Source organism: Aspergillus ibericus (assembly GCF_003184845.1).
Source record: "Aspergillus ibericus CBS 121593 unplaced genomic scaffold BO80scaffold_10, whole genome shotgun sequence".
NCBI lineage: Eukaryota > Fungi > Ascomycota > Eurotiomycetes > Eurotiales > Aspergillaceae > Aspergillus > Aspergillus ibericus.
The window spans coordinates 223082-244425 of record NW_020292108.1 but is presented as its reverse complement, the minus strand read 5'-3'; the positions used below and the strand labels follow the sequence as shown (position 1 = coordinate 244425).

General features: G+C 51.4%; 9 protein-coding genes across 9 annotated transcripts; 3 read left to right on the top strand and 6 right to left on the bottom strand.

Annotated features, from left to right (window-relative positions):
• Positions 1-627: 627 nt before the first annotated feature.
• BO80DRAFT_423152 (uncharacterized protein) lies at positions 628-2300 on the bottom strand. The gene is made up of 3 exons (XM_025718976.1): positions 1676-2300; positions 1267-1628; positions 628-1201 (listed from the first exon to the last, which is right to left on the bottom strand). Exons 1-3 carry the CDS (start codon positions 1979-1981, stop codon positions 736-738), a joined length of 1134 nt encoding a protein of 377 aa, XP_025577510.1. The 5' UTR covers positions 1982-2300; the 3' UTR covers positions 628-735.
• Positions 2301-3280: 980 nt separating this feature from the next.
• On the top strand, positions 3281-5306 carry BO80DRAFT_14951 (amino acid transporter). The gene is made up of 4 exons (XM_025713769.1): positions 3281-3538; positions 3617-3687; positions 3755-3951; positions 4002-5306. Exons 1-4 carry the CDS (start codon positions 3374-3376, stop codon positions 5159-5161), a joined length of 1593 nt encoding a protein of 530 aa, XP_025577509.1. The 5' UTR covers positions 3281-3373; the 3' UTR covers positions 5162-5306.
• Positions 5307-6472: 1166 nt separating this feature from the next.
• Positions 6473-6986, bottom strand: BO80DRAFT_14902 (uncharacterized protein). The gene has a single exon (XM_025713763.1). It carries the CDS (start codon positions 6832-6834, stop codon positions 6538-6540), a length of 297 nt encoding a protein of 98 aa, XP_025577508.1. The 5' UTR covers positions 6835-6986; the 3' UTR covers positions 6473-6537.
• Positions 6987-7966: 980 nt separating this feature from the next.
• BO80DRAFT_423149 (aromatic prenyltransferase) lies at positions 7967-9960 on the bottom strand. Its single transcript, XM_025718975.1, has 2 exons — positions 8314-9960; positions 7967-8259 (listed from the first exon to the last, which is right to left on the bottom strand). The coding sequence occupies exons 1-2, from the start codon at positions 9594-9596 to the stop codon at positions 8136-8138; spliced, it is 1407 nt and encodes a 468-aa protein (XP_025577507.1). The 5' UTR covers positions 9597-9960; the 3' UTR covers positions 7967-8135.
• A 2225-nt stretch (positions 9961-12185) lies between these two features.
• BO80DRAFT_377045 (cinnamoyl-CoA reductase) lies at positions 12186-13541 on the bottom strand. The gene is made up of 2 exons (XM_025716682.1): positions 13384-13541; positions 12186-13339 (listed from the first exon to the last, which is right to left on the bottom strand). Exon 2 carries the CDS (start codon positions 13312-13314, stop codon positions 12292-12294), a length of 1023 nt encoding a protein of 340 aa, XP_025577506.1. The 5' UTR covers positions 13315-13339; positions 13384-13541; the 3' UTR covers positions 12186-12291.
• A 746-nt stretch (positions 13542-14287) lies between these two features.
• BO80DRAFT_14801 (flavin-containing monooxygenase) lies at positions 14288-16617 on the top strand. Its single transcript, XM_025713756.1, has 4 exons — positions 14288-14509; positions 14567-15227; positions 15281-15441; positions 15491-16617. The coding sequence occupies exons 1-4, from the start codon at positions 14381-14383 to the stop codon at positions 16316-16318; spliced, it is 1779 nt and encodes a 592-aa protein (XP_025577505.1). The 5' UTR covers positions 14288-14380; the 3' UTR covers positions 16319-16617.
• Positions 16618-17453: 836 nt separating this feature from the next.
• Positions 17454-18077, top strand: BO80DRAFT_14782 (uncharacterized protein). The gene has a single exon (XM_025713752.1). The coding sequence runs from the start codon at positions 17567-17569 to the stop codon at positions 17885-17887; it is 321 nt and encodes a 106-aa protein (XP_025577504.1). The 5' UTR covers positions 17454-17566; the 3' UTR covers positions 17888-18077.
• A 60-nt stretch (positions 18078-18137) lies between these two features.
• On the bottom strand, positions 18138-19303 carry BO80DRAFT_500489 (uncharacterized protein; the record flags this gene model as incomplete). The annotated part of the gene is made up of 3 exons (XM_025724240.1): positions 18703-19303; positions 18387-18636; positions 18138-18326 (listed from the first exon to the last, which is right to left on the bottom strand). The coding sequence occupies exons 1-3, from the start codon at positions 19197-19199 to the stop codon at positions 18141-18143; spliced, it is 933 nt and encodes a 310-aa protein (XP_025577503.1). The 5' UTR covers positions 19200-19303.
• Positions 19304-20049: 746 nt separating this feature from the next.
• Positions 20050-20787, bottom strand: BO80DRAFT_432957 (uncharacterized protein; the record flags this gene model as incomplete). The annotated part of the gene is made up of 1 exon (XM_025720807.1): positions 20050-20787. The coding sequence occupies one exon, from the start codon at positions 20785-20787 to the stop codon at positions 20050-20052; it is 738 nt and encodes a 245-aa protein (XP_025577502.1).
• Positions 20788-21344: the final 557 nt, after the last annotated feature.

Genomic DNA, 21344 nt, shown 5'->3' with positions numbered 1-21344 from the left:
TGGTTATCGGTCACGTGACCGCTCTATCTCTTACACTATGTACTGGTTCTGTCAAATCAAGATGTCGGAGTGGAATCCAACGCGATTTGAAGTCGGGAACTACTGTTATTCTTGCAGACCCTTAGCGTCTCAGATATCTACGCTTTGGGCATTCGAAATTTGCTTGCGTCCCAAGTATGGAGTGGAGTGAACTACTAGTGGTACTACTAGTAGTGTGTACACAGGATGCAGAAGAAGAGAATATATATCACACAAGTCCCCCGCCCTTATAATGGATCCTATGAAACCATCGTTGAAATAGATAGCGGTTGCCAATCAATCACTTAACTGCTTCACTCCTGCTTGCCATCTAATATTTTTCCCGAGTTGTAAGGCTTTTTGAATTTTGATGGTGGTCGTGTAGATAGCAATATTGGTGGGTCCTCTTCAAACCCCGATATTATTGTTTTTGCAGTCTGTACGGAATATCTGGCCTTATATCAGGTATACACATACACACGGACCTGTCTATCATTGGTGAATTACAATGTCTGCTACGAGGCAAATCATACATCTTGGTGGGAACTGTACCACGTTCAAAAACGCGATGATGCAAACACCGCCTGGAGGGCAAGCAGAATGAGGGAATCGACGGATGCGTAAAGTGTAAGATTGTGATCTGATTAGTGTCATATGGCTGTATATCCAAACAAAAGTAACTGGGATGATGATGTAGAAAATGACCAAGGAAGGAAGTCATGCCGACCTCGACTTCCCAGCAGAAGACGACCCCTGCATCTCATCCAACTCAATACTTTCCCGTGTCACTGATATGCGTACGCTTTTCAGTATCGCATTGCTCTGATGCTCTTCATGCCGCGCCGGTGACGCGGTGACTGTTGCCTCCGTCCGCAAGATTGGTTCTTCCTCGTTACTGCCAAAGGAGCTGAGGTTTTTGACCGGTTTGGACGACCGCCACGATTTGTGGGGCGTGCGCCCGCTGTGACTCTGTGATTGGGAGGAATCCTCTGTGTATGCGAAGCCATGATCATCCTCGTAGACTGCGATGAACATCTTCAGGCACGAGACGGTGAGGAGAACGATGCTGAGACCGAGGTGGAGCTCTGCAACGGAGGTAGCGTAGGTACCGATCAGCGAGGGGTCGGTTGAGTAGATCTGAGAGTGAATGTAGTATAAATGGATGGCGGAGAGGGGTATCAATCTGAGTTCAAAATGTCTATGTTAGTGGGTCTAAAATAGTATTCGTATGAGGTAGCGCCAACGTACATGATCCGACAGCTGAGAATCGATAGCACTTTCAGTTTCTTGCTTAGAGAAATTTGGACGTTTTGGATCGTTATCGCTGGGTATGATAAAATCATGGCCTCAAGGATGATGTCCAACGCGCAGATAGCTTGCCATCGGGGGAAGAGACCGCCGCAGTCCATGTCAATATCGCTCCAAGGATGACTACTGCATCGAATGCCCAACAGTAGCATGGCAATAATGGTCCATACAGCACAAGATAACAAGATGACATTAATCATCCATCTCGCGCGTTGCAAAGAGAGGTTCTGATAGAACAAAATCGTACCGATCTTTGACAACCCTAGGACCAGGACATAGAAGAGATCTGTCGCATATCCCACCTGGGACTCTTAGATTGATGATCGGGTACCGCGCATACGTAACGTACCTTTTCCATAGGTATCAAGTCCCTAGATGGGATCAGCTCCTCGGACTTTCCCCACCCATAGTGAACCTGGAGGAGGACGAGCGAAACCTGCGTGCAGGCGCAGATGACCACAGCGAAGAGAACGTAGTCGTCCTTCAAGAGGAGACCTCTTTTCGACGATGCGAACAATCTGATCCCCAACGAAGCGAGAATTAGAAAGAGTGATAATGAGGTGATGATAACAATCAGCCCGTTGTGGTTATGATCGTTATCTTCCGTCAGCGGAGGTGAGACTCCAGGAGGAAGCGAGGCAGCCAGGACGGCCATCACAGCAAGAAATAACGCAAAAGGAACACCCGCCGTCACGCTCGCAAAGGTAAAATTGTCATGGCATCATGGAAATGTTGGAATCAGGGTCCCGTGGGAATCTTCGCGTCTGCACCTTTGGTCAACGTCAGGCAAAGGTGCCGACGACTTCGCAGTCTGACGGCAGCGTTCACCGACAGGGTTGCCCCTTGACACTAGCCTCCCAATGTCACGTTTGGGGCGCATCGAGTGTTTGCTTTGTTGAGCTGGTCGTACAGGGGTAGTGCTTGTACGAGGGAAATGGGCCGGTATGTCGCTGGGGGTAAGCAGACAAAACAAGGGTGACAGTGATATGGGCGAAGTATCAAGAACGGTCGCAAATCATTGCTGGCACCAACTCGTGGCTGGACAGGTAGGACAAGCCCACGCAAAGTCTCCACCGACCGCATGTTGTTGGTGGAGAACTGGCTGGATAAGCGCAGAAGGATCGAATCCCGGCTGATCAACTGCTAATCGTTCCCTTTCCTCCACATAGCAGGTTATAAGAATGAGCTATTTCCGGAGATTAGCCTCCGTGCGATGGGGTCGCAGGACCACGAGAACGGGGGTCCCAAACTTTATTTGTTGTCCACGCTGCTGCATCTTCTCGAATCAAGGCATCACTGACTCATGCCACACGCGAAGCGAGTCTAAAAGAGAGTTACTCCTTTAGCCTGTGGGATTCGCCAACGTTGGCCTTTCTTTGAGGGGGAGAAAAATTGGAAGCTCCTTGCTTATGCACATCACGACTGATTTCGGTGTCGGTCAGAAGCCTAGTGCTGCACCACCCTGCAGCTGACGAGGAGATTTGCCCCGACTTCGTAATCCCATCCTGGCGACTCCTGTGGGCCGATTTCCAACCAAACGATACTTGTGCTTCTCTGGATCCGTTAATGGCACGAACAGACGAGATTGCCCCGACGCATTTATTGGACCTGAGAGATGTCAACAACGAGGGGCCGCGAGGCGGGGAGGCACCAAGGCAGCAAGGCCACGCCGCCAAGAGTGCCGATCCGGTGGCAGGCATGCCTGGGGCTGTCGGCTGTCAGGTTGTCTCTCCAATCAGTCACCCTCTGCCACATTCTCCGAGGAGGGGAACCATGCGACCATGTGAGCGCGTGTCGACCCTTGTTGCAATGGATGGTTCCTCACTTCTTGGAGGGGAAGATGCCGGTCAAGCCACGGTAAAGGCAAATCGAGCAAAGGGAAAAAATAAGTGGACGGGAAGTTACAGGGCATCCTCGGTGTGCCTGAAGTGAATCGCCGGTGGCTTCTTTGTTGAGGACCTCCACGTCACACAGACTGCCCCTTTTGTCCCGGAGAGTTAAACTCCCAGCCTTCTCTCCATTTCCTACCCAGTCTCAGTTTCTCACGATGTCGTCCTCGGCTGGGGAAGCGGCCAGCATCCAGAAGGGTGACCTGGTGACGGACTGCCATCATCCACTGGAGGTGGAAGCCGCCGATCAGAATGGCGGGGAGGCCGGTACCAGATTTGACCACACTGACATGGCGCGCATGGGCAAGGCGCAGGAGTTTAAGGTATTCCCACCTCGTTGTTGTTGTTGTTGTTGTTGTTGTAAACTCAGGATGAGACAACTGATCGCATAATAAATCTAGAGAAATCTCCGACCTTTGGCCGCTCTGAGCTTCGCTTCCGTCTTACAGGCCACCTGGGAGTTTATCTTGATGTATGGTCATTTCCTTGAGACTCGTTAGCATCTCTTTCTTCCTTTCTAACTGATCATGATAATATAGATCCAACTATGAAGGTCTCGAAGATGGTGGAATGGCTGGCTTGGTGTGGACATACGTGTGGACCTTTGTCGGATTCGGCTTCATTATTGTCTCCTTATCAGAGATGGCGTCCATGGCCCCGACCTCTGGTGGACAGTACCACTGGGTCTCGGAGTTTGCCTCTCCACGATACCAGAAGTTCCTGAGCTATATCACTGGTATGTAATCCAATCTATTATAGTATAAATCATTGGACTTACCAGATCAGGATGGATGTCTGTCTTGGCCTGGCAAGCCGGCGCTGCATCAGGGTCCTTCCTGACCGGAACAATCATCCAAGGACTGATCAGCGTGCGAAACCCCAGCTACGATCCCAAGCGATGGCAGGGGACACTTTTCGTCTTTGCGATGATCCTCGTAATCTACTTCTTCAACGTTTACGCGGCCAGTTGGATGCCACGGATACAGAACATTCTGTTAGCCCTCCATACCATCTGCTGGGTGGTCGTCGTCGTCGTTCTCTGGGCCATGGCTCCCCGCCAGTCAGCCAAGGCCGTTTTCACAGAATTCAGCACATACGGGGGATGGAATAATGTCGGGGTGGCGTTAATGATTGGCCAGATTTCCGCGATCTACGGGTCACTTAGTTCTGACGCCACTGCCCACATGTCAGAAGAGGTTCGAGACGCCGGTCGGTATGTGCCGATGGCCATCTGCGGAGGCTATTTCAGCAACGGAATCCTAGCATTAGTGCTCATCATCACGCTCATGTTCGCGATGCCCTCGGTAAAGGACGCCTTGGATGACCCAACCGGGTTCCCCTTCATCTATGTCTTCAAGCAGGCTGTCTCTACAGCTGGTGTGAATGGGCTCACCGCGATCATTCTCATTCCAGTCATCTTCAGCAATATCCTCTTCAACGCGTCAACAGCTCGCCAGACCTACGCTTTTGCCAGAGACAGGGGTCTTCCCTTCTCCAATTGGATCTCCAAAGTCAACCAAAGGTACAAGCTTCCCGTCAACGCCATTGCTCTGTCTTGCATCATCAGCGGCATCCTGTCCCTGATCAATATAGGGTCAGACACCGCTTTCAACGCAATCATCTCGCTGAACGTAGCAGCCCTGATGTGGACCTATGCCATTTCCATCAGCTGCGTGATGTACCGCAAAATCTACTGCCCGGAGACACTGCCCCCAAGACGCTGGACCCTCGGCAAACACGGGATCTGGATTAACGCCGTGGCGCTGATATATGTAATCTTTGCCCTATTCTGGTCCTTCTGGCCGACGGAAATCCCCGTGACTCTGAAAAACTTCAACTGGAGCGTAGTCCTCTTCGTGGGTGTGTTTTTCATCAGTCTGGTGATGTATCTTGTCCAGGGCCGAAAGCTGTATAAGGGGCCAGTTGTGGATGTCAAAAGAACCTGAGGTAGAGTTCCGAAGCGGTCCAATGGCAATTGCTTGCTAGCTTTAGCCTCTTAAGAAACAAGCACCAGTTAAGTCGGATCGGATCCCTCTGCACCGCATTCACAGGATATCCGTTTCCAGGCCAGCTGCTGTTGCCCCACAACCGTCTAGATCTCAGGTACATCCGTCGACAAAAGGGCTTGTCCCAGACTTCCCACCGCGATTACAAGTAAGCTCCACTACAAAGACATGTAGGTAGTTCAGCTCACATTCCCGAATCCTGCGAAATTCGATCCTTCCTATCAAAACCATGCCCCAAGTCAAAGTAGCGTTACGTTTTCCTGTCTCCCACAGCCATCGAATTCCCCTTAATGGCCGCATAGCAAAGTCCCAATCCAGGAAGATATATTGTAATGAGGAAGTTGAATGTGTTCGATACGGACATATATATGAAGATATGGAGTTGGTTGAGCATGTCGGAGCCCATGAAAGTACCGTCAGAATAGGAACTCCTAAAGGTAGAGAGGGTGACTAGCCCCGGTAGTGAGATACAGAAGATGAGAGGGCTGCGTAAGAAAACAATGAAAGCTTATCGATAAAGGAGATTACATCGCGAAAAGCGCTTTGTATTGGACTGGTTCTAGGAAGAGAGCTCTGACATGGGAGGAGATCGAGTGAGGAGGTATTTAGTGATTTTCGTCTTCTTTCTGTCCCGGACAGTATTCGTTGCATTCGTTTTCTCTCCTAATTTGGAGGTAGGATTAGGTCCGGTGTTTTCATTTCTATTGCAATTGCTATGGGGAAAAAAGCGTACATGGGACTAGCGCAAGTGCTGCCTAAGTAGAAATAAATGGATGGGGAGGAGAGTGGATTAGATCATGTGAGATGTGTAAGGCATCAGTATACTTGAGTAGAATATCGCCCAAGGATTCGCCTCGTTTTAGAAAAGAGAATTGGGTAGGGATGAAGGGACGACCGGTATAGAGTATTCATATTCGACTATGGATCTCTCTATTCCTTAGTCGAAAGCTTACAGGGACTGATGGCGTAGAACCACGTGGGTGCCCTATGCAGGTTGACTGCAGAATCAGTGCACCTCGGCTGTGATGCCGGCATATGGAAGACTGAGTTATTACGGAGTGGCTTGGCTTGATATATTGGGGAAAGCTAGTGTATTCCGCTTGTGATGACTGCACTCCTTGGTTTGCACCCTGTGGAAATTGGGGAGTCCAAAGGAACGAACTTCATTTGGTTAAATGGATGTGAAACAGGGAGTCATCCAATCATTCTTTAGTGGGGCAACATATGACTAGGCCATGCTTAGGGGGTTTAAGACCTTCTTTGATTTTGAGCAATAGAGAATAGAGTCCTAGACAAGCGATGCCAAGCTGGAGAGCTTATCTCGGCCGAGTGTTCCATTTTCTCAAGAGGAAGTGTAACCGAAGCATACAATCCAAGAAAAGTGATGAAGTCGAGTAAGTTGGGTTGAGCACATGGATGGGCCCAGACCTGAATGCCGAGCAATTTAAGTAGGACGGTGCAGCCCCATGAGGTGGAGTTCTAATGGATCGAAGGTTTGGCCAGGAATGAAGGAATGAAGGACGCTGTTCTGGCACACCGTAAAAAATGGCAGGATAGATGGAGACTCTGCCTGAGCTAGAAACGGTTGCAAAGGCGATGAATAAGATTTCCATTCCAGCCCATTCGTGGCCGGGCCATCTGGGTGACTAGAGGACCCCAAGCTAGCGTCTCGTCCCAGCGGCTGGGGATATGAAGGTGCCACATGGCGGCCACCGATCTAGCCGTCGTGACCAGCGTTTACTCAGAACCGGCCCCTCTTGGTGCTTAGAGTCAGATCCCAACTAAACTTTCAAGGCGCCAGAATGTTCTTAGTGTGGGAGCTACTCGGGGACGCGCAGCTGCCCCGTCGACTAGGTTTATGGAACATTCTTCTGCAAAGAAGAGAAAGTTGAATGGTCTGACTGGACCCTGATCCTTCACAAGCCACTTCTGACTTGCTGACGTACTCGATTCTGGGCGGCGGGATACCAGGAACAAATTCCATGTCGTATCAGCCGACACATGTATACAAGCTAACCCGACGAGGAAACCATACCTGGCTGCAGGAACCGAGAAACTCAAAAACACCTCTCGGCTATGGCGGGAGTTGGTGGAAATTGGGAGAAGGAAGAAGCAGGCTGTGGGCGTCCATGGTATTTGATCCACAGGTGTCGAACAAGAAGCTGTGGCAGTGGCACAGTAGAACCCCTCGTACCCCTCTGTCGATCTGACACGTGTTGAGCGCAAGGCCTCGCCAGGACACGGCGGTGGGCCCGAGAACGGGCGTGGCGGGGCACCGGCTGCCACTAGACGGACTAGAGCTGCGCCCGAGGCAATTTGGGGCATAGCCCTCTGCAGGTCATGGTTTTTAATTTCCCGTGTCTTAATGTGCGCCAAGTGAAAACCTGCACAATGATTTCATGTCCCTCCTTCCAGCCTGGCCTGCCGAATTTTCATGGGCTCATCACGCCACATCTGACGAGCGAGATCAGGCCGTGGTGGGAGTTTTGAATGTCCCGCGATCGTCGGTATGTCCTGCAACCTTAGGTAGACGGTTGGAAGGACCCCGAGGTAAATCCGGAGGGGTTTTCGCTTGGACCAACCTCACTTGACATTGTCAAGGTGCAAACTTGGACGCCGGGTGTGGTCCATTCAGGTGGAGCCTGCGCTTACTGGCTTGCGAATTAGACCCCGCTTGGCTCGGGCCCATGTCGTTTTTCGGTATTGCTCGTCTACGGCGTATACTACGGATGCTCTGTGAATGTGTCTCTGGTAAGCCTTGGTTCTGCGGTCCTCCCGGCTACACGCGGTCAAATAGGAGGTTTAAATATTTATTTACAGTACGAAGCGAAAGATCTGGTAAGATATCCAGAATATAGGAAAAGAGAACATACACTTGTCGTCGGTCGTGATTCATTCTGCCCGATCTGCGCACTCAATTCGGAGCGAACTTCTCACTCTGAGCATTAATGTACGATACCACACGGAGATCCCCGCCTGATTGGACTGAGCACGCAATATACGTGTGGAGGCCCCTTTCCTGAAGGGCATCGTATGTACTGCAGCAAGGAGTTAGTTGTCGTGCACTCAAGGAACTCATATCGGTCACTCACAATACTTTGCGGAAGGCATCCGCGTAGGTAGGCATGTTAGGCTTTCTCGACTGGCCGTTGACCCCGTGCATGTACTCATGCAATGCCGTTACCACATGCCAGTCACTGGGCGCGTAATGTCGTGCGGGGATATATATCTTGATCTTTGGAGTCGTGCTTCCCGGGCGGAACTCCATGTTGTATAAAATGCCGCCTGTGCGGTGGTTGCCCCCTGGCAACGGGGTGTCATCGAGAACACCGGACTGTCCCAGGAGACCATCCCACAGTCTTCTGAGGTTCTGTAGCCCGGTCTCCAATGCAGGAGTAGTGATTCGGTTCCCCAGCGTCATCATTTGCCGAACAGAGGCAAAGGTCGTCTGGCGATTGCGAAAGTAGATCTTGAGCCGCGAATCCACAGCCGGGATCATGTCAATCGCTAGCATGTCCATCTCCAGGGGTGGCGTTGACACATCATTGGCAAACTCTTCGAACATAGCAAAGGCGCCTAGTCGCCCATGGTCGGTACAAAGGGGTGCCGTGCGAATGGCTTGAGCGATGACTTGCAGATTAGTCTGGTTTGTGGCCCGGGCCTTGAAGCCAGGGAAGAAGTAAGCCTTGCTGGTGATGTCGTTCTCGCCCAGGTCGAATGCGTAGAAGATCTTGGAAGGGTGGCCCTCCATGAAGCCCTTGGGGGCCAGGTCTGGGGCTAACTCCCGATCAAAGTGATCAAACCACCCCCAGCTCGTGTCGGGTAGGGTTTCTGCCAGGACGTTGCGGAAGAGCGCGTCTGCAGATTGGTTGTCGGGATCCACTTGCGTGCCGGCATTGGGGCCCACAGGCTCGATTGAGAACCGAACTGTCGGTGACTTGTTGCCCGTATGCCAGTCCCAACTTAACTCAATCGGGTTGTGGTTGTCAGTCATGAAGCTCTGCCATCTCTGTGCACCGGGCTCATTTGTAATCCCGAGGAACGGGGCGATGCTGCGACTGAAGAAGGCCAAGATACGTTGCTGAGCGCCATCCGAGTATCTCGCATCCTGAAGGAGCAGGCTCAGCACGTATCCGGTGGTCTGCCACCAAAATCGGCCATGGGGGCCGAGAGATTCACGGACGTCGTAGTCAACCTGCTGCCAGACTGACGGCAAGAAGAATTGGGCTCCGCTTGATTTGAGGAGATGCGATTTCGCATGCTCTGGAATTAGGTTGAGCAGGGTTGATAAAAATGGATAGAGCGCTGTGATGAGGAATCGTGGCAGAAGGCGCAAGGACGATGCCGGAAGCAGTTGGAGGGTAGGGCTGCCCATCTTAGCAAGCCACGTGCAGACCAGGTGCAAGAAAGGGCGGTACCACCGAAGTAGACTGCAAGACCGCACCTCAACGTCCATCTACCTTCTGACCAGCGGGCGCACCGGGATACACATGGATCCTTTATAAGGCTTTGACGGAGATTGAGCGTGGCCCGGTCTAATCCAGACCAATCCCTTGAGGTCGCTCCGAGCAGCGGGTAGTCCAACTCTGATCCTGTCATGCTAGCCATGGATTACATGGGCCGTGCGGTTTCGGATCAGCCAGGCTCCCTGTTACCGGACATGGCGGGCGATGCCCACCAGATGCGATGCTGTCATCATAGGGGCGCAACCACGCGCTCGATGGGGTCGATGCCTACCAGCAGCAGCCAACTAAGTAGCCAAGAGCTGAAAACGGGGAGGGGTGTGTTTATCGACTCTGGCAACCACGGGAAGGTGGGGACGTGCGTGAATCATCCATGGCCGGTGCGGTGGGCCACCGGTGGTCCTTTGGTGGCCCTTAGTCTGGTTGCCCTCCGCCGCGCCGTGCCGGCAACCTACCCAACCTAGGAAGGAAGTATATTACTACTGTAGCCCAGTAGTAGTATCTAGTACCGTATCGTATGGTCCTGGTGGTGATTGCTGGGTGCCGAGGAATTCTTTCAGGGCAATGCAGAGGAGGATTACCTCCGTACCCCCTCCCCCCTGCCGTTGGTTCCCTAAGCCCCCTCATCTCCTGTCCCGAAAGAGATGGCGAGGCCACCCTCAACAACAGCCTGACTTTTTCCCCCCTTATGTCACACCTGTGTTCTCTCGACAACGCCACATGGTAAGCTACCACAAGGCACCAGAAAATCGGCGTGGCCATCATTCGCCCGGGAACGCCACCCTTGTTACACCGCCACAGCCACAAATGACGCGCACTTCCTTTTTTCCCATTACATAGTACACTGTCCGCTCCAAGCCCAGCTGAGAGGCTAGCATACTTCCAATTGTTCTACGGTTCTACATATATTAAAAACAATCTATTCCTTATCCACCCAAGCTTGAGGTGGCGAGGCCAGCCCGCCATCATCTCGGGGGTTCCAATCAACGCCGGGTGACCCCTGCAGCACCCCCTCGCACCGTCGCACGGCAGCCGGGATTCCCACCTTGGCGCTGCTACCCTTGTCCAGCCTACACAGATCGTGGAGCAACAGCCCGCCAACTCGCCTCCCGGAAGCCACTCAACGTGGTTTCTCTGCATGATCCTAGGCCATGGCGCCTGATCATGAACCACATGGCTCATTTGGGAAACCTTATTCATCCTTTCGCGCCATTCAATGCCCAGACAGTTGCTGAAGAGGGTGGAAACCTGATTGACGGAACCACGGTACGGAAAGCGATAACGCGGCCATCGCGTCCCGGCGAAACCCGTCCTCGGCAGTTGCATTATTGCGCAGCTGAATCCTGACGGTAGCGAAGTCCTCCATGGCCGACCATGCTCCCGATTATTAATTACACTCCAATCCGAGGCGGACACGCTGTTTCGACGTTTTTTCTGATCACGCGGATGCCGCAAATCGCAATCAGGGTGGGTCGGTTGTTACGAGTTCACTCCAGGGCATGCCTCGCGAGTCGGAAGCGACAAGACCTCGGTTCCCCGCACGGAGATTTCTTCCACGGTCCTGTTGACACTTGACTCATCTTTACCCCTGAATAGAGAGTAGCTTTTTTATTTATTTATTTTATTTTTTTTTTTTTTTGGCAACCGCGTGTTAGGTTGTCCTTGATGCCCATCCCTAGTACTAACGCATCATAACCTCATTAGCCAGGCGATTGGTACAATAGCTTATCACAGTCTTCTTTCGCAGCCGGTAAGGGTTCTATGATGGGGGAGTGGCAACGCTACCTCTGATCGGCAAGCGGGTAGAGGGTTTATCTGCTGCGTCCACGACACCGCTGATCCCCGAGCGCCGCTGGTTATCGGAGGTTTTGATTCATCCCCTACTATCACCAAAAGAGGAACCATGATCGACACCGGCAATGCTATATAGTACATAGTAGAAGAAGAAACGGTACCGGAGAAAGAACGCGATTATGCGGTAAACTCCGTGACTTCTCCACGGTCATTCAGCCCACGTTGTCCGCCACATCCAGAGTCCACACAGTACTATGTTACCGAGTACACAGAGATTAATCTAATCTCCCAGATCCCATGCTTAACCAACCTAACCTTGGTACGATCCGTCCCAGAAACTGGGACCCAATCCGTTCAAAGTTTAAATACGATAGGTGTTGGGTACCGATGGCCCCCATCATCCCTCATGGTGTATGATATTAACTATTCCATCCGTCCTCGTATAGCATTGATTGTGGCTGGAAATAGAAACCCAGGTGCACTATGCACGCCCGTCGATCCGTGCATATCCATCCCCGTGTTGACTGCTGAGATAGTATTGCCGTGACTATTTCCTTATTAGGACATATTAGGATGAATTTCCCAATCTAGGTTGATAGCCGCCCCGCCAATCCCACTCGACTAGTACCGATCCTGAAGAAATCTCCGGACATTACGAAGCACGGGGATTTCCGATTCAAAGTCTTCCGTTAAGTCAGACTTATGCACCTCGAAGCTAGTATAATTCCATCGTACGCTCAACACTATTCTAGCCCAACAAACTCAGTAATGCAAACTCTTTATCACAATGACGTCAGTTCCGATTACGAAAGTCTATGCGACTTCCCTCCCCATCAGCTCCAAATACTGTACCGCTACATCACACACTGCATTCTCGAAGGCCCGGAACTTAATACCTAGGACGCGCTCCGTCTCAGACGAGTCATACATAACTGGAAGGGTATGATATTCTCCGCGCTCGAAGATACCCTCCGCAACCGCCTTGGGAAACCTCTTCTCGATGATCTCCCAGACGCTTGAGAAGTCAACCATAGTGCACGCCCCGAAACTGCTAGGCGTCTCTGAAGTGGTTTCAAGCTCCAGGGCTTTGAGATGTACGAGAGCTAGATCATCGATATGAACGAATCCCCCGTGCATGGGATTGGGGAGTTCCTCGCCCGTGAATCCCCGCAGGAGCATGCCGCAGGAACTTGCCTTTGTGCGAGCAGTTTCGGCGTCATGGACTAGGTGGTCGTGGCCGAAGACGTAGCCGGGGATGATGTGGACGATGGAAAAATGGGGGTTTTGGGTGTCTATGAACTCGTCTGTGCGGTTTAGTTCGGTGATTTTGGCGAGGATGTAGGCTTCGAAGATGTTGGTGAAAGTTGAGGGGATGGTCGGGAGGTGGATGCGGGTTGTCGCGGTTGCGGTGATAGATGGGTTAGGGACTGGATCTAGGGTGCCGACGATGGAGGAGGTGATGATGATGCGTTTTATGTTGGTGTAGTTGAGCGCGGTGGAGAGAAGGTTGGCTGGGCCGACGATGCTGGGGGTCCAGATTTGGGTCATGGGGTCGAAGCCCGGGACTGGAACGGGGGAGCCGGCGTATATCACGTAGGTGATATCTTTTAGGGCAGAATTGAAGGCTCCAGGGGCGGTAAAGTCTGGGATGATTATAGTGGAGAGTCGGCTGCCGTGGGAGAGGTTCTGGATGGCAGGGTTGGATAGAATGGACTCGGCCTTTGCTTGTGAGCGGGTTGCAATTCGGACGTCGTAGGTACCGGACTGGAGGATCTCGAGAAGAATTCGGAAGCCAATCAGGCCTGTGGCACCGGTAAGTAGGATGAGAGGAGCCATGGGCCGAGGAGTGTGAATGATCTACCTAGCTGATGTTAGCTGGGTTTGATGGTCGAGAAGGAGGCGTACAATGGTACTTTCAGGTAATCGGTACGTGACTGTGAGCTGGAGATAGGCATTGAGAAGGGTGTTCTAGAGATTTATATAGCGTTACTTCAAACATCCTTGCGTGGTGGACAGCCATGGTTGATGCTAGATGTCACCCACGATTCCTAGGTTGATGTGTTGCCATTCGGACGTTTGCTCTTGCGTTGGGCAAACGATGCAGCCATTCCGGATTCTTATAAACGGCCCAGCCAATCAGGAACTAGGGTCCTTGGACTTCTTGCTTAGTGAAGTGGGACCTGACTCCTAGTGAGGCATTACAATTCACAACAGGGCTGACGTGTGATACGGTGATGGCTGCAGGAAGACTTGGGGGCCTTGTACAGAATGTCGCTTGATGTTGAAAGGGGGGTTATAATTGAAGTCCTTGCCTGTCATCATAATACCTTTTACATAATACTGATGCACCCTGCTGCACGCGATCAATCGCTCGGCTGCTGGCATGGTTTGCCTGCAGTAGGCCGGCCTTGTAACGTGTACTTTCGAAGGATGCCTGCACACTCAATGCCCGCAACGCCATGTAAGCGCTTTGAAACAGTGGATGCAAGCTGGTGAGGCTTCCCCTGGAGCGGTGAGGATGAGTCCGTGGTCTCGATTCCAGAGAAACACGGGCGAGCCGGCTAGCGCCGCTCCGTTGAATTTAGCGCCCCACCATGTGGGAAGTCAGAGTGCCGAGTTACCCCTCGCCCATCCTTCATTATGGTGGCATTCTCTCAGCTCAACACACTGTGCCCGGTCAGTCCGGACTAGAATCAGGGTGGAGCTTGAAGATTAGTTCCGAGGTCGAAGAATGTGACGGCATGGCCACCACACCACCAATCAGCTGGTCGCCGCGTGGTGTTTGCGCCATGATCCGGCCTTGTCCCGTCGGTTGAATACCACCTCCTGGGACCCTTTTTTTTCCTGCTTCTGTCACTGAAATTCTCCCGATCCTTGCTCATTGACGGCAACGACATTTAATATGGATCCTATCCGTGAGGAAGCGATTCACAACGAGCGAAATGTGAAGGTAATCTGTGTGGGCGCAGGCGCCTCCGGATTGTGTCTAGCATACAAGTTGCAGAGATCGTTTGAAAACTACGACCTCACGGTACGTTGCGCCTTTATCCTAGCAACCATAGTATTTCCCTACTGAATCCGACTTCAGATTTATGAAAAGAACCCAGGGATTGCCGGTACGTGGTACGAGAACCGCTATCCAGGCTGCGCCTGCGATGTCCCTTCCCACAACTACGTCTACTCGTTCGAGCCCAAATCAGACTGGTCCTCCGTATACGCAGGCTCCAGCGAGATCAGGGAATACTTCAACAACTTTGTTGACAAGTACGGTCTGCGCAAGCATATCCTCACATCGCACATGGTCACCGAGACCAAATGGGTCGAGGAATCCGGTCGCTGGCAAGTGACGGTCACAGATTTGACAACGGGGCAGACGGTGCACGACTGGTGCCACATTCTGGTCCATGCGACGGGCTATCTCAACAAGCCCGCTTGGCCAGAGCTCCCCGGGTTGGACGATTTCAAGGGCATCAAGCTTCACAGTGCGATGTACGATGAGAGTGTGTCGCTGGAAGGAAAGAATGTTCTGTTGATCGGGGCCGGCTCATCGGCTGTCCAGATTCTCCCTGCAATCCAACCGATCGTGAACAGAGTGAAAATTTTCATCCGGTCACCAACATGGCTGCTGCCGGACATCAGCACGGAGGCGGGAAAGTTCTCCCAGGAGCAGATTGATGAGTTTGTCAACAATCCAGAGAGCGTGACGGCCTTGCGCCAGGACAATGAGCGGACGATGAACAGTATCTTCAGTACGTTTATAGTTTGTGCGTTGAGCAACTAGTTGCTGATGAATGTTGAACAGCAATGTATCTTAAGGACACCGTTCTCCAGGAGCAGGCTAAGGGTCTCCTCACGTCAGTGATGAGGAACGCCTTTCGGGACCAGGAAATGGAAGACCGCTTGATACCTAAATTTGCAGTGGGCTGCAAGCGTGTTGTTCCCTCGGGCTTCAAGTACCTGAAGGTATGATGTCTCTCCCGCGGTCCCTGAAATGCATTTAACACTATGGCAGACGCTGAAGAAAGACAATGTCGACGTGGTGTATGGCGGAGTCACATCCGTGACACCCTCGGGGTGCATTAGCGATGACGGACAGCAGCACGAGGGCGACATCATCATTTGTGCCACTGGTTTTGATACTTCTTACATCCCGCGCTACCCAGTTCTAGGCCCCAATGGCCGAAATTTGCAGACCGAATGGGCAGACTCCATCATGGGCTATATGGGAGTAGGCATCTCTGAATTTCCCAATACCTTTACGATGCTTGGCCCCTACACCCCCGTTTCGAATGGTCCAACGATGGTCGCGATCGAAGCACAAGCCGATTACATTTGCTCCTTCATCGATCGTTACCAAACAGAGCCTATCCACAGTATGGCCTTGAAGCAGGATGTCTGTGCTGAATTCAAGGAGCATGTTGGATCGATGATGCAAAAAGCCGTCTGGACCGACAACTGCCGCAATTCCCACAACAACCACACTATCGGCGGTCGCATTCCCACGACTTGGCCTGGAAGCACTCTCCACTATCTGGAGGCTATTCGAGAGCCACGTGCCGATGACTGGGTGTTCAAGTACACTGGGAATCGCTTCTCGTGGCTGGGGATTGGCGTTTCCCAGACGGAGTGGGATCCGACGGCAGATCTGGCATATTACATCCGGCAGTCGGATGACGGGCAGTGGAACAGTCGGCGCAAGCGGAACCTGGCCATTGCTAAAACCGGGAGTATGCCCCCGCGTGCTCTCCACAGGCAGCCCAAGCTTGCTGTTAACCAGAAAGCATCTGATAAGAACACGACAGTGTCGACGGCGGAGCCAGTCCCCGAAGCCAGGGCATGATTGTGACCGGGTAGAAAGGCTGCCTCGCAACCAGTCGCTCTTCTCAAAGAGTCTCATATTGTTCGTTTGGTGATTATGGCTTTATTCACATATAGACTGCATTTCGGACCATGCACAGCAGGGGCACTCGGTGTAATCACTAGACTGCGGTCGACACCATAGCCGCAGAAGATGAATATGTTCAGCGAACGATTTCGTGATACAAAATAGAGGGGATTGATTCTCTATCTAATTCTTGGACCTGTTTAATTGGCCCGCTCTCTCAGGCAAAGCTTAATCTGGACTGTTGTTCCTTCGTTAGCTATCGGACTTGAACCGTCAGACATATGTTTTATCTAGCGCCTTATGCCTAGCCTTATTGTCATTTTACAGCCCTCTTTTTAACTGATCTTTGCTACCTTTCTCAACCATGCCTCAAGAGATGATATGATGACTGTTGACTTGAACTAATGGGGTCGGAGATGAAAAGCGATAATTCTGGGCAGCGGTACCCTTGAGATTCTCCATCTCTGGTCGGAAAGTTGGCAAGCCAAGGCCTAAGTATGCCGGTAACTCTTGTGAGGAGGCGTTGTATGATTGGCAAGACTGTGAAGGAAATCACCCCGGTAGCGGCTTTACAATCAGCGCGTGGCGACTTTGAAAACGGAAACTATGCCTTTTTTGACTATTATAGAAGCACTGGGGATTGATGACAACTTGGTCATACCTCCACTTTATCCCTCTGCCAATATTCAGATTGCAGCAACTAATGCTTTAAACTGGCATGTGCTTACATTTTGCGCGCCATTCGACCCACAGTAGGGGTTTCTCAAGCGCTGACCAATTTTGATGATTCTTGTGTCTCTCCCCAGACTATATCTTGGTGGCCACTGTCGCCTCAACTGAATTCATATCAGAAGCCCAGAGACCCCATACGGTCAGACCAGGAACGGGCCGAGAGCAGATCTGGTTTGACAGACTCTCATGTCTCCACTGTGACAAGGATCTGCACGTCGCGCCAACGGTCCAGAGCTGGTGCTCCATCCGCAACTGGCCTGACTCTCTACCCACCGCAGATGCCAAACCCAATAAAACCCGTAGCTATGCAGATCTCGTTTAATCACCCCTGACAGGAGGTCCCATGCCAGTCTGGTGTCCTCGAGGCCAATATTCGGTGTCTCGGGGCTTCAAATGCGCGGGTTTTAGCCACAGTTTCAGTCAAAATTGAGGAGATGATCCTCTGACACCCGCTTCAACCACCGTCAAACCATGTACTTCACATCGTTAGCCCCAGAAGTGTGGCCCTCTGATAAGGCTATCATTGCGCTGAACGGAATTCTGGCCACGGGGAACAAGAAGCGACGGCTCGAGCCCAACCGTGATCAACCTATTAGATCGATCGATGACCATGAAGGGACATTCGCCTCCCCCCGGGGGTGCCTCCTAGTACTAGTCATTGTTTCCCTCACTGCATCCAGTTTACTCCCGAAGATTCTCGATTTCCATGATCAACCCCACACCATCATAAGCGACCGGATGAATACTGTTTCTACTATGCCTTTGCCGCCATCGCTAATGATGGCCGTCTAAGTCAACGATCCTCATACTGGACCGAAGATGCCAAAACTGACATCTGGTCAACCTTCTAATATTTTCTTCGTCCGTCTTCAAGACACCTTAAAAACATGCTGCTGCTAGTGAAACCATGACCATTTTCGCCAGGGAGCATCATGTCAATGTATTCCTTCGGTCTTCTATAGCAACAAATATTAGAGTAGATAATTAGTTAGCAAAGATGGATTGTGTTCTTCTCCAAACCCCAAGACCGTTGAATCTTCCTGCTTCATGATGGAATCCTCTTGGTGACCCCAATTGGTATATTCGCCATGTAACGCACAAAGAGGTTGTAAGTAGCTATATCCTTCGTATTGAGTAGGTGAAGGGGGGATTGCCGAATGACAACATACTGGCCATCCCAGTAGGCCTGAAGGATTCTACCCTTGTTATGGGCGACCGAGATTATCATGACCTATGTATGCATTGTGAGGTGTCAGCAACGGTACATTTGACAACCGTCCAGTACACTAACCGGAGCGATACAATGATCCTTAAATTCAGGGAGAGAAAGTCTGAACTTCATTGTCTCGAGGATGCAGAGGACCTCCCCTCGCAGGAGGCGGTCATCTCCATCAACCGGGTGCGTGATCATTAGCATGGCATGCGGGCAGTCTTTGTTCGTTCTTCCAGGTACCCAAGCCTTCGACAGGGTCCAGTCAACATGAGATTTGATGTGATCCTCCAATAGAAACCCGTTCCTGAAAATAGTATCTCCTGTCCCACTGCACTATGATTAGCGGTTTTATACAGACAATGCAATTATGAAGTTCTAGGATAGCAAAGCGCACGTAGGAAACCAATCCGAATCAATCATTAGATCGCAATTCGTGCCGACCCTGGTGGCGGTGTAGTGCCATCCGATCCGGTACGCAAAGGACTGTGCAAACTGGGAGATGATGCTTATTGAGTTCTCAAATCCGCTGGGAACCTGGCGATAATCCACATCTTGATTGAACTCTTCGATTTTGTTTCGAACACTCGGCCTGTCCATATCGAGGGGATGCAACGCTAGCCACGCTTCCGACCGCGGCTGGAAAAAGTGTCCGACTTCCTCGTTCATACCATCAGCGGGTTCTTCGGCGGGCGAAAATTGCACAACCTTGATCATGCGGCCTAGAAGATCTGTGTGCCTGAAAGATATATGTTTTGTACGGCTCAGCTCATCGGTCGTGCGTTCTAGAAGGTTGATGGTGCTTTTCTTATGCCCGGCCTTTTCGTCATCTGCGATCTTATCATCACGTATGAATAGCTCCCGAACACTCTTTCCAAGCCTTCGGAGCGTCATCGTTGCTGATTGAGGAAGTATTGATGGGTCCTAGTCGGTCAAGGCAACACAAGCATGGAGTTTGGTCTTGCTTGGGATGAAGCAATAGGGGGGTGGAGAGAATTTGAAAGTGAACTGAAGGCATGGGTGGAAGGACAGTGAATAGTGCAAGGATGACAAGGGACCAATCGAAACTCAATTCTCACATGACCCCCAGTCACCGGATACCACCCTCGAATGCACGCATGGCAAAGGAGAAAAAGAGAACTGCCTGCAACCGAATTTCTGGTTGAGATCGCTGGCCTTGGCCCCGATTTCTCCTGCCTTCGGAGTCCTCTAAATGTATCTTCAAGTCAGCTATACATATTCAACACTCAGGCCTTGGTAATGGTGGTGACAGTAATAAGCTCAGTGGTACCTATGCGAACCCAGGTTCTAATGTAAGCCGTTCTGGCGATGGATTCTCAGTCTACTGCCTGTCCATCATATTGAGAGCTTGCCAATGCGATCTTGGAGTATCCCATGGGGCTGATAAAGTAGTTGTTGCGCGTGGATTACCTTGCATACTTATAAACCTTGCTGATGAGATCCATCCTTATTGCATCTCTATATAGATAGATGCACCCGGCGATGCCTAGCAGATTCCCCCGGTCGGCAGGAGTACTGGGATGGCTTGACTGCGCCGACGTGGACTAGAGAACATGGGACGCTGCTTGCATCTGAGAGTGTTATGTTGCTTAAGGACCTTCGAGCCCAGGGACGCAATGGATGCCTCCATGTACCACCTGTGGAATTGGAAGACTTGAAGGCAATCAATGCCTGCCACATATTCGGTCGTGCACTCCAATCTATGAACTTCGACCAGAACTACCTAGCAACCTGGCCGCCACGGGCATTGAGGAAGTAAAAAACGGGGAATCTGTGGAGGGTGTCGCTTCATGTCAAGTATGGCCTTCGGGATTCTGTCATTCTTTGACCATAGACAGCCATCGGTGATGGCAGTGTATTCTGCAGATTCGAATTCTGCCGACATCCTATTATGGCCGGCGTCCCATTCTACGATCATGTTAGGAATCATGTGCGCAAGTCGATCCAATAGGAGTACAAGAGCAATGACGACTAGCGTCTCATCATCAGCCTTGGGGCCTAGGGGCAGAGGGGAAAGGGTCATGGATGCTGCAGGGGCATCCCCGATCTCAACATCTCTGTCAGTTACTCCTCGGCCAGAAGCCACCCGGAGCGAAGAGAATGTGTCTCGAATTCTCTGCCTTCTTCCTCTAATCTGGGGGCTCTTGTTCTCTGAGGCGGGTGGTTCTCTTTTCCCCGTAGGGGTCATGACCCTCTCCTGCCACCGTTGTACAGGTTGGAAAGCTCCGGGCCAGAACGTATTGCCCTCACTGAGCTCACTTATAGCCCACCTGTTCTCCACAATTACAAGGTATCTCTTGAATTCCTCCGAGGCGTTCACAACCTGTACGGCGGCAGCCCACTCTGTTCCTATTCCGAGGGAGACCAGGTGATTCTCAAAGTCGTGGGGAGTCAGAGTGTCTGGCCAAATGGCCCTGAACATGACGAACTGCTTCTTCAGGACAGATGATCCCGATGTCATTTCGGTGATATTATTAATCGTAGTTGCTTCCATATTGCCCTCCTGTCTGAGTTGGTTTCACTGGACCTCACTTGCCGGGATAAAATATCTCCCAGCAAACTCGTCCTTCGGTCGTTCGTTCCTTGAGCGAGGCATAATGGGAGCTGTTTCACGAATTGATAGCACTTATGGTTTGTTGAACAATATGACACAGGTGTTAGAAATCGAGTACAAGGTTGGAAGGAAGGATGTGTGGAAATCAACTCATTCTGGCGCGCGCTGTTTGTTACATGGCTTGCCCTTAGCAACGCGCCGCGCCCCAATTTGGCTAGGCTTCGTTGCTTCTTTCAGAATGATAGCGTGAGATAAATTGGGGCAGATTACTACCAGCTGTCCTTGACCAAAATACAGCATCTGGATGAAAGAAGATACCCAAATTGTCAGGCCCCGAGTTAGCCTATCCCCTTCCTATTCAGCTCCACGGGAAAAGAAAGGCGACACCATTGAGATCGTGGCATACCTCGTAGTATCAACTGGGGGCACAGATATTGGATCTAGAGGTAATGACTCCGGCATTT

What these genes read in the sequence shown, in the direction of transcription:
- BO80DRAFT_423152 (XM_025718976.1), bottom strand. Translation starts at nt 1,981, where the DNA reads ATGGCCGTCCTGGCTGCCTCGCTTCCTCCTGGAGTCTCACCTCCGCTG. An exon ending in ACTTGATACCTATGGAAAAG is followed by an intron (nt 1,629 to 1,675) that starts GTACGTTACGTA and finishes TAAGAGTCCCAG; the next exon opens with GTGGGATATGCGACAGATCT. An exon ending in ATTCTCAGCTGTCGGATCAT is followed by an intron (nt 1,202 to 1,266) that starts GTACGTTGGCGC and finishes TTTTGAACTCAG; the next exon opens with ATTGATACCCCTCTCCGCCA.
- BO80DRAFT_14902 (XM_025713763.1), bottom strand. Translation starts at nt 6,834, where the DNA reads ATGGAAATCTTATTCATCGCCTTTGCAACCGTTTCTAGCTCAGGCAGA.
- BO80DRAFT_377045 (XM_025716682.1), bottom strand. Translation starts at nt 13,314, where the DNA reads ATGGCTCCTCTCATCCTACTTACCGGTGCCACAGGCCTGATTGGCTTC.
- BO80DRAFT_14951 (XM_025713769.1), top strand. Translation starts at nt 3,374, where the DNA reads ATGTCGTCCTCGGCTGGGGAAGCGGCCAGCATCCAGAAGGGTGACCTG. An exon ending in ACCTGGGAGTTTATCTTGAT is followed by an intron (nt 3,688 to 3,754) that starts GTATGGTCATTT and finishes ATGATAATATAG; the next exon opens with ATCCAACTATGAAGGTCTCG. An exon ending in GTTCCTGAGCTATATCACTG is followed by an intron (nt 3,952 to 4,001) that starts GTATGTAATCCA and finishes TTACCAGATCAG; the next exon opens with GATGGATGTCTGTCTTGGCC.
- BO80DRAFT_423149 (XM_025718975.1), bottom strand. Translation starts at nt 9,596, where the DNA reads ATGGGCAGCCCTACCCTCCAACTGCTTCCGGCATCGTCCTTGCGCCTT. An exon ending in GATGCCTTCCGCAAAGTATT is followed by an intron (nt 8,260 to 8,313) that starts GTGAGTGACCGA and finishes TCCTTGCTGCAG; the next exon opens with TACATACGATGCCCTTCAGG.
- BO80DRAFT_14801 (XM_025713756.1), top strand. Translation starts at nt 14,381, where the DNA reads ATGGATCCTATCCGTGAGGAAGCGATTCACAACGAGCGAAATGTGAAG. An exon ending in GACGATGAACAGTATCTTCA is followed by an intron (nt 15,228 to 15,280) that starts GTACGTTTATAG and finishes AATGTTGAACAG; the next exon opens with CAATGTATCTTAAGGACACC. An exon ending in CGGGCTTCAAGTACCTGAAG is followed by an intron (nt 15,442 to 15,490) that starts GTATGATGTCTC and finishes ACACTATGGCAG; the next exon opens with ACGCTGAAGAAAGACAATGT.
- BO80DRAFT_14782 (XM_025713752.1), top strand. Translation starts at nt 17,567, where the DNA reads ATGTACTTCACATCGTTAGCCCCAGAAGTGTGGCCCTCTGATAAGGCT.